The 14,471-nt window shown below is 47.5% G+C and overlaps 1 protein-coding gene and 1 non-coding gene across 2 annotated transcripts; one reads left to right on the top strand and one right to left on the bottom strand.

The window, feature by feature from the left end:
- Window positions 1-531: 531 nt before the first annotated feature.
- On the top strand, window positions 532-609 carry TRNAI-GAU. Its single transcript has one exon. It is a non-coding gene; the product is annotated as a tRNA-Ile (tRNA).
- Window positions 610-1,967: 1,358 nt separating this feature from the next.
- Window positions 1,968-9,154, bottom strand: LOC103582232 (lipolysis-stimulated lipoprotein receptor-like; the record flags this gene model as incomplete). The annotated part of the gene is made up of 3 exons (XM_008563884.1): window positions 8,676-9,154; window positions 7,139-7,483; window positions 1,968-2,087 (listed from the first exon to the last, which is right to left on the bottom strand). Coding segments are annotated over exons 1-3 (574 nt in total), but the record flags the coding sequence as incomplete, so codon positions are not given.
- Between the last annotated feature and the right edge of the window lie 5,317 nt (window positions 9,155-14,471).

Genomic DNA, 14,471 nt, shown 5'->3' with positions numbered 1-14,471 from the left:
TTATTCTCTCATGAGTGTACAGTGGAGTTTTCCTGAGGATTGGTGACACATGGTGACATCATTGTCCTGGCTAATGGCCTGTGTCCATTTATTAGTCTGTTTCTGTTGCTTAGAATACCTGAAACTGGGTAATTTATAAAGAAATGAAATTTATTTATTACAGTTTCAGAGGCTGGGAAGTCCAAAGTCCGAGGAACGCATCTTGTGAGCGCCTTCCACAGCACCTCAGGGTACCACGTGGTGAGAATGGGTGAGTGTGAGAGAGCTAACCTCCTCACCTGCTCTCCTTTTAAAGCCATCAGAACCGCACCCCACTCCGTGGATGGACATCAATCCATTCACAAGGACACAGTCCTTACAATCTGATCACCTCTTAAAGGCCCCACCTTTCAAATATCATAATTGGATTGCCCACCTTCTTAGCACTGTTAAAGTACAAATTAAGTTTCTAATACATGAACTTTTGGGGGACACATTGGACCCATAGCAGTGCTTGTGCATCTTTGCTTTAAAGTTTCCCAGTTTGGGGCTGGCTGGTTAGCTCAGTTGGTTAGAGTGTGGTGCTGATAACACCAAGGTCCAGGGTTCAATCCCTATACTGACCAGCTGCCAAAAAAATTTCCCAATTTTAATTTCTATATGTTAAGCAACTATAGATATGAGAATACTCTGAAAAGTTCATGGAAAGATTCATATTACCTTTTAATTCTATCTCCAAGAACATTGTCAAATACCCTTGTAGAACCCCAAAAAACTTAAACAGAAACTCTTCCAGATCCTCAATAATTTTTTAGAGTGTAAACGGGTTTGAGACTAAATTCTGAGAAATACTGGTGCAGACTGTACGTTTTACCAAACGACACAAGAAGGTTGCTGGGTTACCAGTGCATGCGTTCCATCACCCACATGTGAACTTGGGTGCGTGGCACAAGGTCCTGGAGTGTGCTCCCCATCATGTGCTCGTTCACACATGGGTGACGATGGCGATGGATAACCCAGCAGTGTCTCTCACATACAGCACAGGCCACACAAAACGGAGGCCTCACAGCCAGACAGGGGTGCTGGTGGATCCCCCATGCTGTGGTTTCAGTCTCCCCAAAACTCACTGAAGCTTTATCCCATTGTAACAGAAATCCGAGGATAGTATCTGAAAGCTGGGGCCTTTAAGAGGTGATTGGATCATGAGGACTATGCCCTTGTGCATGGATTAATCCATGCTTGGATAAATGGTTTAATGGATTATCAGGGTGCTTTATAAGAAGAGGAAGAGAAAATGTGGAAAGGCATTGGTCCTCACTATGTGATACCCTGCATTGCCACGGGACTCTAGAAAGTCCCCACCAAGAAGGCCCTCACCAGATGTGTCCCTTTTATCTTGGGCTTCCCAGCCTCCAAAACTGTAAGAAATAAATTTCATTTTCTTATAAATTGCCCAGTTTCAGGTATTCCGTTATAAGCAACATGAAACTTTTTGGTGCCTGGAGTTGACCTCCTTTTAGCCACACTCAAACTTACACACACTGTCTATGCCACACTGTGCCACCCAGCAGGGCAATGTTCCTGGGCTTTAGCAAGGGACCTGGGGTATGGCCTGGGGGGATGTGGCAGAAGGTGGACCAGCCTCCTTCCAATTATATACTCAGTCAGCCCTCCTCCGTCACTACCAAGCAACCCTGCCCCTGTCTGTATTTTTAAAAAATGAGACTGAGAAGAGATAGGGACCCCAATTCTCTCCACTCTTAGTTTGGCTCTGGCTGATTTGAAACATCGCTGGGGGAGGGGCCCCTGCCTGGGGTGTGGGCACAGATAAGCCCAAGTGACTGGCAGCGCCTCGAAGGGAGAGCAAAGCAGGCGACAGAGGCCAGAGAGTGAGCTAGAGGGTGGAGGGTGAACACACACAAGGGGACAGCAGAAGGGGCTGTTTCCCATCCCCCCTTACCAGGCCCCCAGGGCCCAGCCCCACTCACCAAGGACGATGAGCTCTGCGTAGGCCTCATTGTTCCCCTGGAGGTCCTGCGCTGAGACCACCGAGCAGTAATACACACCACTGTCCCCCCACGCCGTCTGCTCAAAGGTCAGGTCTGCATCTGGGTCAGGAGGAGATGGTGTGAGTGCACCTCTGGAGAGGGGGCGCCCAACCCCAGCAGGCCCAGCACCTCAGGAGAGGGGTCAAGAGGTTAGGGGCTGCCAGTAAGTCAAGTGGAAAATGCTTCTTACCAAGGGCACACTTCCTTCTATGCACTGTTCTAGACACTCAACACAGATTTCAAGACATCTGTGCAGTGGGTAGCACTATCATTCCTGTTTTGTAGATGAGACAAAAGGTCTGGGGAGATGACCTAGTCTGCGCAAAGGTGTACAGCTGTCAGTGGTGGAGCTAGGACAGTCTGACTCCAGAGCCTGTGCTCTTCAACTTCTAACCATCCTCTGGACCACCTCTTAGATCCGTCATCCTAAGTCCTCTGATGTGAACTGTCACAGACCCAGTGTGGACCCAGGGGCATGGGCCCAGAGTAAGGAGGCAGAGATAAATAGGCCAGATTCCAGATGTCAGGAGATGCCCAGGCACTGATAGAGAGCAGGTGTGGACATGTGGGAGCAAGAGACCTGCCCAGTTCCCTAGTCCACCCCCCACCCTTCCATCCCCACATTCCAGGTCAGGCCCAGAGCTTGGGGACGCAAGGAGCCTGATAATTACGCCACTAATCAAAGTCTTTCGGCACATCCGGTTTCCTCTCCACTCCTCAGGCCCTAATTAGTGAAATCCCTTCAGTCATTCGCCTGTGCGGGACAGGATGGCACCCCAGCCAGGAAATCCTCTCGGCTTCTGGCCACTTTCTTCCCAGCTGCTCCGGCTCCCACAGACCTGGCTACCTCTACCAACTTGCGCCATAGACCTGCTACCCTCTGTGGGAGCAGCACATGGCACCCACTGGGAGCACCTAACAACTGCTTAAGGAAAGAAAGAACCAAAGCCTTCTTCCTTCTTCAGAAGGGAGGCTGCACATCCACAGGAAGACCCTCCTTTCAACAATGTCTGTCTACATCATTCCAACCTTCCTGGGCCCACAGGGCCTCGGCGTGATCTGGCCACTGGTTCCCTTCCCACACCGCCCTCACCCCTTCCATCTCCTTAGCTCACTAGCCTCAAGACACACCGGCCTCTGCACTGTCCCCCCTTGTGCTGGGCTGCCTGGCTTGTGCCCGTGTTATTCTGTCTTCCCGGCACTGTGTTCTTTCAGACCTGCTCAGGGCTGATTCCTTCTCGTTACTCAAGCCTTGGCTTAGAGGAGTGTTCCCTGGCCATCCTAGCTCACCTGGCTCTCCTGCCCAGATGCTGAACTACATCTGCCACCCTAGGGACTGACCATCTATGGCCCCTGTGAGAACGTGGTCCCAGTCACTGCTGCGTCCCCAGTGCCTGGCCAGGAGCAGAAAGGAATTCCCTCTCTTCTCATGCTGACCTTTCTTAGCTTTTCTTGTTAGTTCCACCATCCTGGGCACATGGCAATATTCAAGTGGACACTTGATTCATTCATTCAAAAAATTAATTATTGAGTGCAGCCTATGTTCCAGCAGTATTTGAGGCATCTGGTATACTAGAGAGCAATGGTTCTCAAAGCATATCTATGGACCCTGCATTCCCCAAGACCTTTTCAGGGCCTCTATGAGGTCAGAGTTATTTTCATAATAATACTAAGACATTGTTTGCCCTTTCCCCTTAATCTCTCATGAGTGTACTATGGAGTTTTCCAGAGGCTACACGACGTGTGATAGATATCACGAAAGATTGAAGCAGCTTTGGGAATCCAGCTTCTTCAATTCAGCCAGACTTTAAAGAGATTTGCAAAAATATAAAACAGTGTCATCACTCTTCTCATTAAAAATTTTTTTGTTTAGTTTCAGCAACATAGTTATTTCTTTCATAACAAGTATGTTATTTATGTTAACATATAATGAGTTTATTATCATTTAAAATATTTTTAAACTCTTCTCAGTTTGCCAGCTATAAAAACAAAAGCTCTTTGAAGACCTCAATAACAAAGTGTAAAGAGGCCCTAAGACCACAGTGTTTGAGAACCACTGCTACAGAGAACAGATATAAATCCTTGCCCTTATAGAGCTCATATTCTAACTGGGAAAGGGAGACAAATAAAAAGCTCAACTACATTGTGTATCAGATGATGATACGCAGTATGGAGAATTAGTCAGGCAAGGCAGACAGAAGTACCAGGCATGGAGGTGGGGGTTATGCAATTGTAAGTAAGGAGGCAGGGAAGACCTTCAGATAAGGTGACCTTCGGAGAAGGCATGAGGGAGTGGAGGACAAGACTCCCCCCCACAGTCAGGCGTCTAGCCACTGTTTATTGAGCTCTTACTACGTGCTGGGCCCTCTGCATATCTTCTTTCACTGAATCCTCATAAAACTCTAAACTACATTCTCCCAAATCCTCTAGATTTTCTGCAGTGCCTTCCTGGCCCATCATTTTTCCACCTGTATCTTTAAGTCAGACTGTGACCATGCTTCTCCAACACTGGAGCTCAAGAGCTGGTCCCTGATCAAAGCGAAAGAGGTAGGCAGGAACCACCTGCCATGGCAAAGGATTCTATAGGTCAGGAATTGAAATGTGGGGTCTCATGGGCCGGATCTAGGCCTCAATGCATTTTGTTTGGCCTGTGTGATGTTTTCAAAACCTACAAAAAATACAGCTTTCCGGCTTCTTTTGATCAATCCTAAGGCATGAGTCCACCCCCTTCCTGCAAGGTGCACCCAGTTCCTGGTCCCCATCTGGCCCTGGGATCACATGGGCTGGGCACTGCTTCATCGTTTCAGATGCAGGGAGAAGATGCCAGGTCTCCAATGGGAACAGAAGCTGGGCTGCCTCCACATTTCTGGCCTCTAGTTCCTTATCAACACATGACAAGAGGTGGCCCTCATGATTTCCAAGGTCCCAAGGGCTCTGTGCCCTAGTGCTGCAGAGAGTGGGGGGCACATGTGGCCCAAGCAGCCTGAGGAAGTAGAAACAAGGCCTCCTATGCAGACACCCCACATCACCCAAACAGGGAGGGATGGTGGGGGGCAGGATCCACCCTGAGCTGAGGTACACCCAGGGCAAACAACCTTCTGGTTTGCCCAGGCTTACTTTCACTTTTAAAACCAGTTCAGTTGGTGAACCTAGGAAGACCCCAGGGAAGTCCACTTTCCCCATCCTCAAAGCTGAAGTGGAGGAAGTGCTCATGGCTACTAGGTTTCCTGAAAGAACAGACACACAATGGGTATTTACCAATCATGGCAAACACTGGCTCAGATCAAGGAGGCTTGAAAGACTGGGCCTGTGAGGGCTGTGGAGCATGAATTCCCCCCCCCACCCCGCCCCCACCTATATGGCATCAGGGTCATCTGGAGTTCTAGGCTGAGCAGAGGAGGCATGATTACGGCCAGCCTTTGAGGGCTGCCTCAGTATTTGGTTTGTCCTGATGGGGGATATGCAGTCACGCCTGGTCCAGGCTGGAGCTGTCTCTGGGTTAGAGGGGAGGGGACCTGTATAGGTTGAGCCCCCAAGAGGCCCTCCAACCTCAAGAACAGCAGGATGCTTAGAACTGAGCTGCCCATGAAAATTTAGGACAAGTCTGGTTCCTGCTCTGAAACAGGACTGGCAGGATCAGTCCCTGGAAGCTTGCCTTTTATCCATGGTCTATAAGTGACAGAAGGAGTGTGCTCCACAGCCTGGTCTCTAGGGGTCTGCAAAGGGATGCTCCCTCCCCCTCTGCCCCTGTCCGTGCCCAAGATTAAAACTCTAATCCTTGTTCAAGACAGTAAGAGAATATGTCCATTAATGGGGGAGACTTCTTCCCTGCGACCCCTTGCCTTCCTCTCTGCCTTCACATCCTTTAGGGCCCAGTCCCAGGCCCTCCTCAAATCACACTCGCAGAGGTCTTAAGGTGGGTGTGTCCAAGTCATTCCACATAGCACATCACCCGGTGCTATTTTCTTTGTAGCACTTAGTACTGTCTGAAATTCTCTTCCTCTCTCTTTGTTTGCTTGTTTACTGCCACGCTCACCCCACTAGAATGTCATCTCCTTGACGGCAGGGACCTCAACCATCCTGATCACCACTCTATCCCCAGCACCTGTAACAGCTCCTGGCACACAGTAGATACTCAATAAATACCAAATGAATGGATGAATAAATGAATGAATGACTTCCCCACTGCTCCTTTCTTAGGCTCAACAGGCACTTCCTACCGGGAGGCACCATTATGGTTAAGAGCAAGGGCTGTCAGGGCTGCCTGTGTTCCAATCCCAACTCCAGCCCTTTCCTACCTGTGTGCCTAGATGAGCTACTTAACCTTTCTGTGCCTCAGCTGTTGCGAGTGTAAAATGTGGCAGAGAGGACTCCATGGGAGAATGTGTAAAGTGCCTGGCAAGTTGTAGGCTTTCTCCACTGAAATCTCTTGTCCCTCCAGTTCACTCATGCCACCTCCTCTGTGAGCCCTTTGCTGACCATCCTGGGCAAGCAAAGGGGTTAAGAGCTTGGAGACTAGACCCAGAGTGGCTGAGTTAGAATCCCAGCTCTGTTACTAGCTGTGTGCCCCTATGCAAGTCACTTCCTCTCTCTGGGCCTCTGTAAAATGACAGTAATATAATCTATTCATTAAATTACTGTGTGGTCTGAATGCGCTAATCCATGTAAACCTGGATTAGAGCCTGGCACACACGGGGCCCTTTATAAATTGTCAAATATAAATTTTACTTCCGATTGCTGATATTATTAGTATTATTATAGAACCCCCTGCCTATCTCTCTCCATCACCCAGTTTTATCTACAAGCACTTGACAGTATATGTTGTGTTTGTCTCTCTCACTGCAGTGTGAGCTCCATGAAGGAAGTGATTTGATGATTTTGTCAAATGCTGCATTCCCAGGGCTTAGAACAGTACATGTTAGGTGCTCGATAAATTTTGCTGTTAAAGGAATGGATGGATGGACAGAAGGATCCTTTCCCTCATCGGTCCTTTCAGACACTGGCGCTCAAGAGCTTCCAGGTGAGGACTCCAGGTTGGGTAGGAGGAAGCCAGCCCCACCATCCAAGCCCAGCCTCACCCCCTGCCTCCTCCCCCGTCCCACCCAACGTACCTCCTGTGATAGTGATCCTCCGGCCCTGATAATAGTCTCCCAGGGTCACAGCATTGCCCTGCTTGGTGGCCACAACCCTGACGGTGCGTACGCTGTCCTGGCACTCCACATAGGGGTTATAGCCTGGGTTACCAGCCGCCAGCTGGGCATTGAGCTGGTTGTCAACACTGGCTGAGGAGAAGGCATCAGCGATGCGGTCCCGGCAGAAGGACTTGTACTTCCAGATCACAATGGGTACTGTGGGGGTCGTGGTCATCTGGTAGGTGCAGGGCAGGGTCACGGGCTGGAATAGGATCACCACGTGGTAGGGGTTTGACACAGTCACCTGGATGGCGCTGGCAGGGGCTGAGGCAAAAGGAGAGTCAGCAGGGATCGCTGTGAGGTCAGGGAGGTGCTTCAACAGGAATGAGTAACATCACTTGTCATCTAGCTTGACGCTCACAAGAGTATGGTTTCACGGGACGCCTGGCATACATTGTTCCTTAATCCCCAGGACGGGCAAGGTAGCTAGTAGCTACGATAATCATGCCCATTTTATAGACCCATGGGGCTGAAGTGACAGCTAGAAGGTCACACGGCCGGATTCTTTGGAACGTCCTCTCCATCCTTCTTTCCAGACTGTGGCCTCTATCCAGTCCCCTCTTCCCTTTGCCACTCTCACAGAAAGGGACATCCCTCTGTGGCTTGTACAGGCAAGCCCAAATGGCCAGAGCGATGCCCCCTGTCTCCCCCGCCACCCCCGCAAGGCCCCACTTCAAAACAAACCTCTAAAGGTTCCAAGTTCCCCGGGGTTTTGTGAAGTGGGCGGGGGAGGGGGTTGGAGTTGTCTGACTGAACTGCTTTGCCAACGTTGTCCCTAAAGTCCCCACAATATCTCCATCAGCCTCCCACCACCCCTACGCAAAGCCACCTCAAATGAATGCGCCAAAAGTGCTTGCTGAAAGATAGAGCCCCCTCACCCCCACCCAAACAAACATCCCTTCCAGGTAAAAGGTTGCCAGCAGAAGATGGTTTCAAGTGCATAAGTCCGTCCTACCAGACTCTCATGTACAGATACTCCAGAGCCCGATGGAGGCGGGTGAGGTGTCTCCAATTCCACACCCACCGGAGGCCTGGGCACTGTTTCTTGATCTCTCCCTCCAGGAAGAGTCTGATCCAGCCCTCCCTAGTGTGTCCTTTCCCCGTTACCCTAACACTTAGAAATCTCGGAATGCGCCCAAGTCCCCAGCCTTTCCCAGTGATCTGGCTGTCCTTCGCGCCTGCCCCACAAAGGGTCCCTTTCTCCCTGCCGCTCCGGGGAGTTTCACTTCCTGCATTCTCCATACAAGGGTGGGGGAAGCACTCCCCGACATGGATGGGGAATTCCCCTCACTCCGGCACACAGCGATCTCCTAAGACCCAGAGGATCGGGAGGTCCCAGTTTGGGTGCGCCCCCCTCCCTCGCTCTCCCGCCTGCTCGGCCGCGTACAACTCTGTCCTTGCCCCTTCAAGAGTGCCTTTCCGCCGTTCCGCAGCACCAGGAGCCCCACACCCCTACCTGTGCACCAGGTGCTGAGCCATAGCCACACGAAGACGACCGCGCCCCGGCCTGGGGTGGCCGGGTGGGAACCCAGCCCACAGGACAGGCCGCGGGCCACCAGCGCCATCACGGCCGTCTGGGCGCGCCGAGCCCGCGCGTCCTTTGCCAAGTACCAGGAGGGTAGGGGGCGCGGCGCGCACCAAGACCGGGAGGGGTGAACGCTCCTCCCCTTCCCGCTTCCGTTCCTTGTCCCTATTCCAAGGCCACTCTGCCGCGTCCTAGGAGTTTTAGTGAACGGAAACAACGTGGACGAAGTGCACGCTTTCGGCTTTCGGGGAGGAACTTGCTGGACCCACCGAGGCTCTCCAAGCCACTCCTCCCCCTGTGCGCTCTGAGGAATGGATCGGCCCAGGTACACAAGGGTGGGAGCCGAGGGCTGGGCTTAGGGGTGGGCTGTGGGGAGGGGCTCCTCCGCCTCCCTCCCCGGAAGTGGGATGGCCCAGGTGAGTTCCGGCCCCCAGGGCTGGAACCAAGTGACCGGCCCGTCGGGAGGGCCCCCGCAAACCCTGGGTCCCGGGCGGCCCCCTCGTTCTCGGCCAAGCCGAGCGGACCGAAATCCACGAGAACAGAGACCTACTTGGGGTGATTCACCTGTTGATAGGGGGCGGGTCCTGCTGTCACCTTTTCCCTCCCGCCCCCCCCCCCCCCCCCCCCCGGGCTGCCGGTGGACCCGCCTAGGTGCTCCCTGCGGGGAGGGGCGAGCCCTCAGCAAGGTCCTGGGAAGCTCGTCGGTAGAGCCTGGCTTTTCCACTCGCACCGGGGTTCCTCTGGTCTGGGTGGAGGGAGGCGCTGCGGGCCTCTTGTGCCTGCTAGTTAGACGACTTAAAGAACCAAGTGAAGTCCCTAGAAGGAAAGCTCTGCCCCTTTGGGGACGCCCGAGGGGTATCAGGCCCAAGAAAAGTTGGAATTCGACGTCGGAAGATTTAGCCACCTCCCCTCTACCTTCCCAACTTGTGGTTCGGCCCCTGGGCATCTTTGGAGCCCCCCAGGTCAGGCCTCCGGAAACTGGCTCTTAAAGGGGCCGAACGGAGGCGCGGGGCCTGGGACCGGTTTCCGCCTAAGGATTCCTGGGGACTAGCCACCTGCGCCCCAGGGAGGGGCCGGGCGGGGCGCCCCAAGCAGCCTGCTCGGCGCTCGGCTAGACTCTGCTGCCCCCCGGTGGTGGCTGGGGAAGCGCATCCGGGGGGAACCCCGGGGGCTTCCTCCTGTGGTTCGCAATCTGGCTGGTGAGTTCGGTACCCAGGCATTCTTTGTTCTACTGGATCCTGTTAAATCTCAAGTCAGATCACGTCCTTCTGCTCAAAACCCTCCTGTGGCTCCTGCTTACTCCCAGCAGAAACCAAAGTCCTTACAATGGCCTGATCTTCCCTCACCTCCTCCCAGTCCCTCTGGCTCGCTCAGCTTCAGCCAACTGGCCCCCTCCCTGTTTCCGAATATGCCTCTCACACTCCCGGTAGAGCCATTGTCCGTGCTCCTCCTTCTACCAGAACGCCCTTCCCGCAGATGCCCACATGGTCCTCCACCTCCTTTAGGGTTTTACTTAAAGGTCACTCTTGGACTGACACCTTCCCTGACCACTTTTTATAAAACTTCAACCCGTTTACATCCTTTCCCCACTTAAAATGTTTTTTATTATGGTAAAATATACACACTATAATATTTATCGTTTTAACCATTTGTAAGTGTAAAATTCAGTGGCATTAATTACATTCACAGTGCTACGTACCCATCACTTCTATCTATACCCAAAACTTGTTCATCAGCCCCAATATTAAGTGTACCAATTAAACAATAACTCCCCAAACCACCCTGACCCAGTCCCCGGCAACCTCCATTCGATTTCGTCTCTATCGAATGCGCATTCTAGGTGCCTCATATAAGGTGGAATCATATAACATTTGTCCTTCTGTGTCTGGCTTATTTCACTGAATGTAATGTTTTCAAGATCCATCTATATATCAAAATCAAAATTTCGTTCCTTTTTATGGCTGAGTAGTATTTCATTGAATGTGTATACCACATTTATTCATTCATCTGTTGATAGACACTTGGGTAGTTTACACCTCTGGGTTTTGTAAATAGTGCAGCTGTGAACATTGGTGTACAGATATCTGCTTTCGATTTTTTTTTACATGTATACTTAGGAATGGAATTGCTAGGTGATAAGGTAGTTCTATTTTTAGTTATTTAAGGAACTGCCAAACTTTTCCACAGTAGCTGCACTATTTTACATTCCCACCAGCAATGCATGAGGGTTCCAATTTCTCCACATCCCCACCAACACTTATTATTATCTATTTTCTTGATTATAGCCATCCTAGTTGGTGTGAAGTTGTATCTCATTGTGATTTTAACTTGCATTTCTCTAATGATTAATGACGGTCAGCATCTTTTCATGTACTTATTGTCCACTTGTATATCTTTGAAGAAATGTCTACTCAAGTCCTTTGCCCATTTTCGAGTTGTGTTGTTTGTTTTTTGTCGTCAAGTTGTAGGAGTTCTTTATATATTCCGAATATTAATTCATCATCAGATATACAATCTGCAAATGTTTTCTCCCATTCTCTATCTCTAGGTTTTTTCACTTTCTTGATAGTCCTTTGATGAACAAAAGTTCTTAATTTGGTGAAGTTCAATTTATCTATTTTGTTGTTGTCTGTGCTTTTGGTGTCATATCTATGCAATCGATACCAATTCCAATGTTATAAGGATTTCCCCCAATGTTTTCTTCTCTTTTAGTTTTAGCTTTTAATTTAGATCTCTGAGCCATTTAAATTTTTGTATATGGTATAAGGTAAGGGTTCAACTTTATTCTTTTCCATGTGGATATCTTGTTTTCCCTTCACCACTTGTTGGAAAGACTGTCCCTTCCCCATTAAATGGTCTTGGCTCCCTTGCCAAAAATCACTTGGCCATATATTTGAGGGTTTATTTCTGGGTTGGGTTTATTTCTGGGTTCTCTATTCTATTTCATTGTTCTATATGTCTGCCCTTATGCCAGTACCATACTGTTTTAATTACTATAGCTTTGTAGTAAATTCAAAGTTGGGAAGTTTAAGTCCTCCAAATTTATTTTTCTTTTTCAAGATGGTTTTGGCTGTTGGGGGCCCCTTGCAATTCCATGCGAATTTGAGGATCTGCTTCTATTTCTTCAAAAAATGTTGTTGGCATTTTGATATACATTGTGTTAAATCTGTAGATCATTTTAGGTGGTACTGACATCTTAAAAATGTAAAGTCGTCCTATCCATGAACACAGAATGTCTTTCCATTTATTCAGGTATTCTTTAATCTCTTTTAGCAACCTTTTGTAGTTGTCAGTGTACAAGTCTTTCACCTCCTTGGTTAGATTTACTCCTAATTATTTAATTCTTTTAGATGTTATTGTAAATGGGATTGTTTTCTTAATTTCCTCTTCAGATTGTTCAGTGCTGACTTATAGAAACACAACTAAGTTTCGTGTGTTGATCTTGTACCTTGCAACTTTGCTAAACTCTTTTATTAACTGTGGTAGGTATCTTGTCTATTCTTTTGGATTTTCTGTATATAGGATCATGTCATCTGCGAATAGAGATAGTTTTACCTCTTCCTTTCCAATCTGGATGAATTTTACTTCCTTTTCTTCTCTGATAACTCTGGGTAGAACTCTCAGTACAGTGTTGAGTAGCAATGGTGAAAGTGGGCATCTTTGTCTTATTCCTGATCTTAGAGGGAAAGCTTTCAATCTTCCACCATTGACAAAGAAAAAAATAAGAACACCAGCACAAAAGAAAAATGACTAAAGGAAAAAAAAAATCTTTCACCATTGAATACCATGTTAGCTGTGAGTTTTTCATAAACATCCTTTATCATGTTGAGAAATTTTCTATTCTTACTTTTCTAAGGATTTTTAATCATAAAAGATTGTTGGATTTTGTCAAATGCCTTTTTCTGCATCAGTTGAAATGATTACATGTGTTTTTTTCTCTTTATTCTATTAATGTGATGTATTACATTGATTGATTTTATGTTGAACCACCTTTGCATTCCTGCACAAATCCCTCTTAATCATGGTAAATAATCCTTTTCATATGCTGTTGGGTTCTATTTGCTAATATTTTGTTGGGGATTTTTGTATCTATATTCATAAGGGACACTAGTCTGTAATTTTCTTTTCTTGTGATGTCTTTATCTGGTTTGGGTATTAGGGTAATGCTGGCTGCATAGAATGAGTTAGGAAGTGTTTCCTTCTCTTTAATTTTGGAAGAGTTTGAGAAGGATTTGTGTTAATTCTTCTTTAAATGTTTGGTTGAACTAAATTGCGAAGCCATGTTGGTCCAGAACTTTTCTTTGCTGGGAGATTTTAAATTACTGATTCAATATCTTTACTTGTTGTAGATCTGTTGAGATTTTCTATTTCTTCTTGAGTCAGTTTAGGTAAATATGTGTTTAAAGAATTTGTCCATTTCTTCTATATTATCTGATTTGTTGCTATTTGGTTGCTCATTGTATTCTCTTATAACTCTGTTTGTTTCTGTATCATGGGTAGTAATGTTGCCAGTCTCATTTCTAATTTAGTTATTTGTGTCTTCTCTCTTTTGTTTTTTTTTTAGCCTAGCCAAAGGTTTGTCCATTTTGTTAATCTTTTCAAAAAACTGACTTTTGGTTTTATGGATTTTTTTCTATTCTTTTTCTCTATTTATTTATTTGTTTGTTTGTTTCTTTGTTTGTTTTTGGCAGCTATCTAGTACAGGGATCTGAACCCTTGACCTTGGTGTTATCAGCACCATGCTCTAACCAACTGAACTAACCTGCCAGCCCCTTTTCCTCTATTTCATTTGTCTCTGCTCTTATCTGTTATGGCCTTTTTTCTGCTAACTTTGGGTTTTGTTTGCTCTATTTTTTTTAGTTCCTTAAGGTGTAAGTCAGATTATTAATTTGAGATATTTCTTCTTTTTAAACATAGGCATCATAGCTATAAATTTCCCTCTGAGTACTGCTTTTGCTGCATTCCATTAAGTTTTGATATATTGTGTTTTTGTTTTTATTTGTCTCTAAGTATATTCTAATTTCTTTTGTGATTTCTTGTTTGACTTATTGATTGTTTACAAGAGCATTGTTTAATTTCCACATATTTGTTAATTTTACACTTTTCTTTCTGTTTGAGTTCTAACTTCATCTTGTTGTGGTCAGGGAAGATACTTTGTATGATATCTATCTTTTTTATTTTTTTATTTTTATTTTTTGTCTTTTGTCTTTTTTCCGTGTCCGGCAACGGATCGCAACCCTCAGTGTCGCCCCCGTACTGGACCAGGGACCGGCAACGGGATTGCAACCCTCGGTGTTGCTCCCGCGCCTCGCTCAGCCAGTGAGCGGGAACCAGTCTGTATGCGGGATCCGAACCCTCGGACGGGAGCGCCGCCGCGCTTCCCAAGCGGCGCACTATCCAGTGCGCCACCGGGCCGGCCCGATATCTATCTTTTTTAATCTATTGAGACTTAATTTGTGGCCTAACATGTGGCCTATCCTAGAGAATGCCCCATATGCATTTTTTATTTTTGTTGTTGAGCAGTTTTCTGTTTGTATCTATTAGCTCTAGTTGGTTTATTATGTTTTTCAAGTCATTTATATCCTTACTCATCTTCTGTCGTGGGTTCTATGCCTTTTTGGAAGTGGAATATTGAAATCTCCAACTATTATGCCATAACTGTCTATTTCTCCTTTTGAATCTTCAATTTTTGCTTCATATTTTGAGAACTGTTATTAGGTATGTAAA

This window comes from Galeopterus variegatus, unplaced genomic scaffold (genome assembly GCF_000696425.1).
Source record: "Galeopterus variegatus unplaced genomic scaffold, G_variegatus-3.0.2 Scaffold15312, whole genome shotgun sequence".
Taxonomy (NCBI): domain Eukaryota; kingdom Metazoa; phylum Chordata; class Mammalia; order Dermoptera; family Cynocephalidae; genus Galeopterus; species Galeopterus variegatus.
The sequence above is the reverse complement of the archived record's forward strand: the minus strand, read 5'-3'. Positions and strand labels throughout refer to the sequence as shown.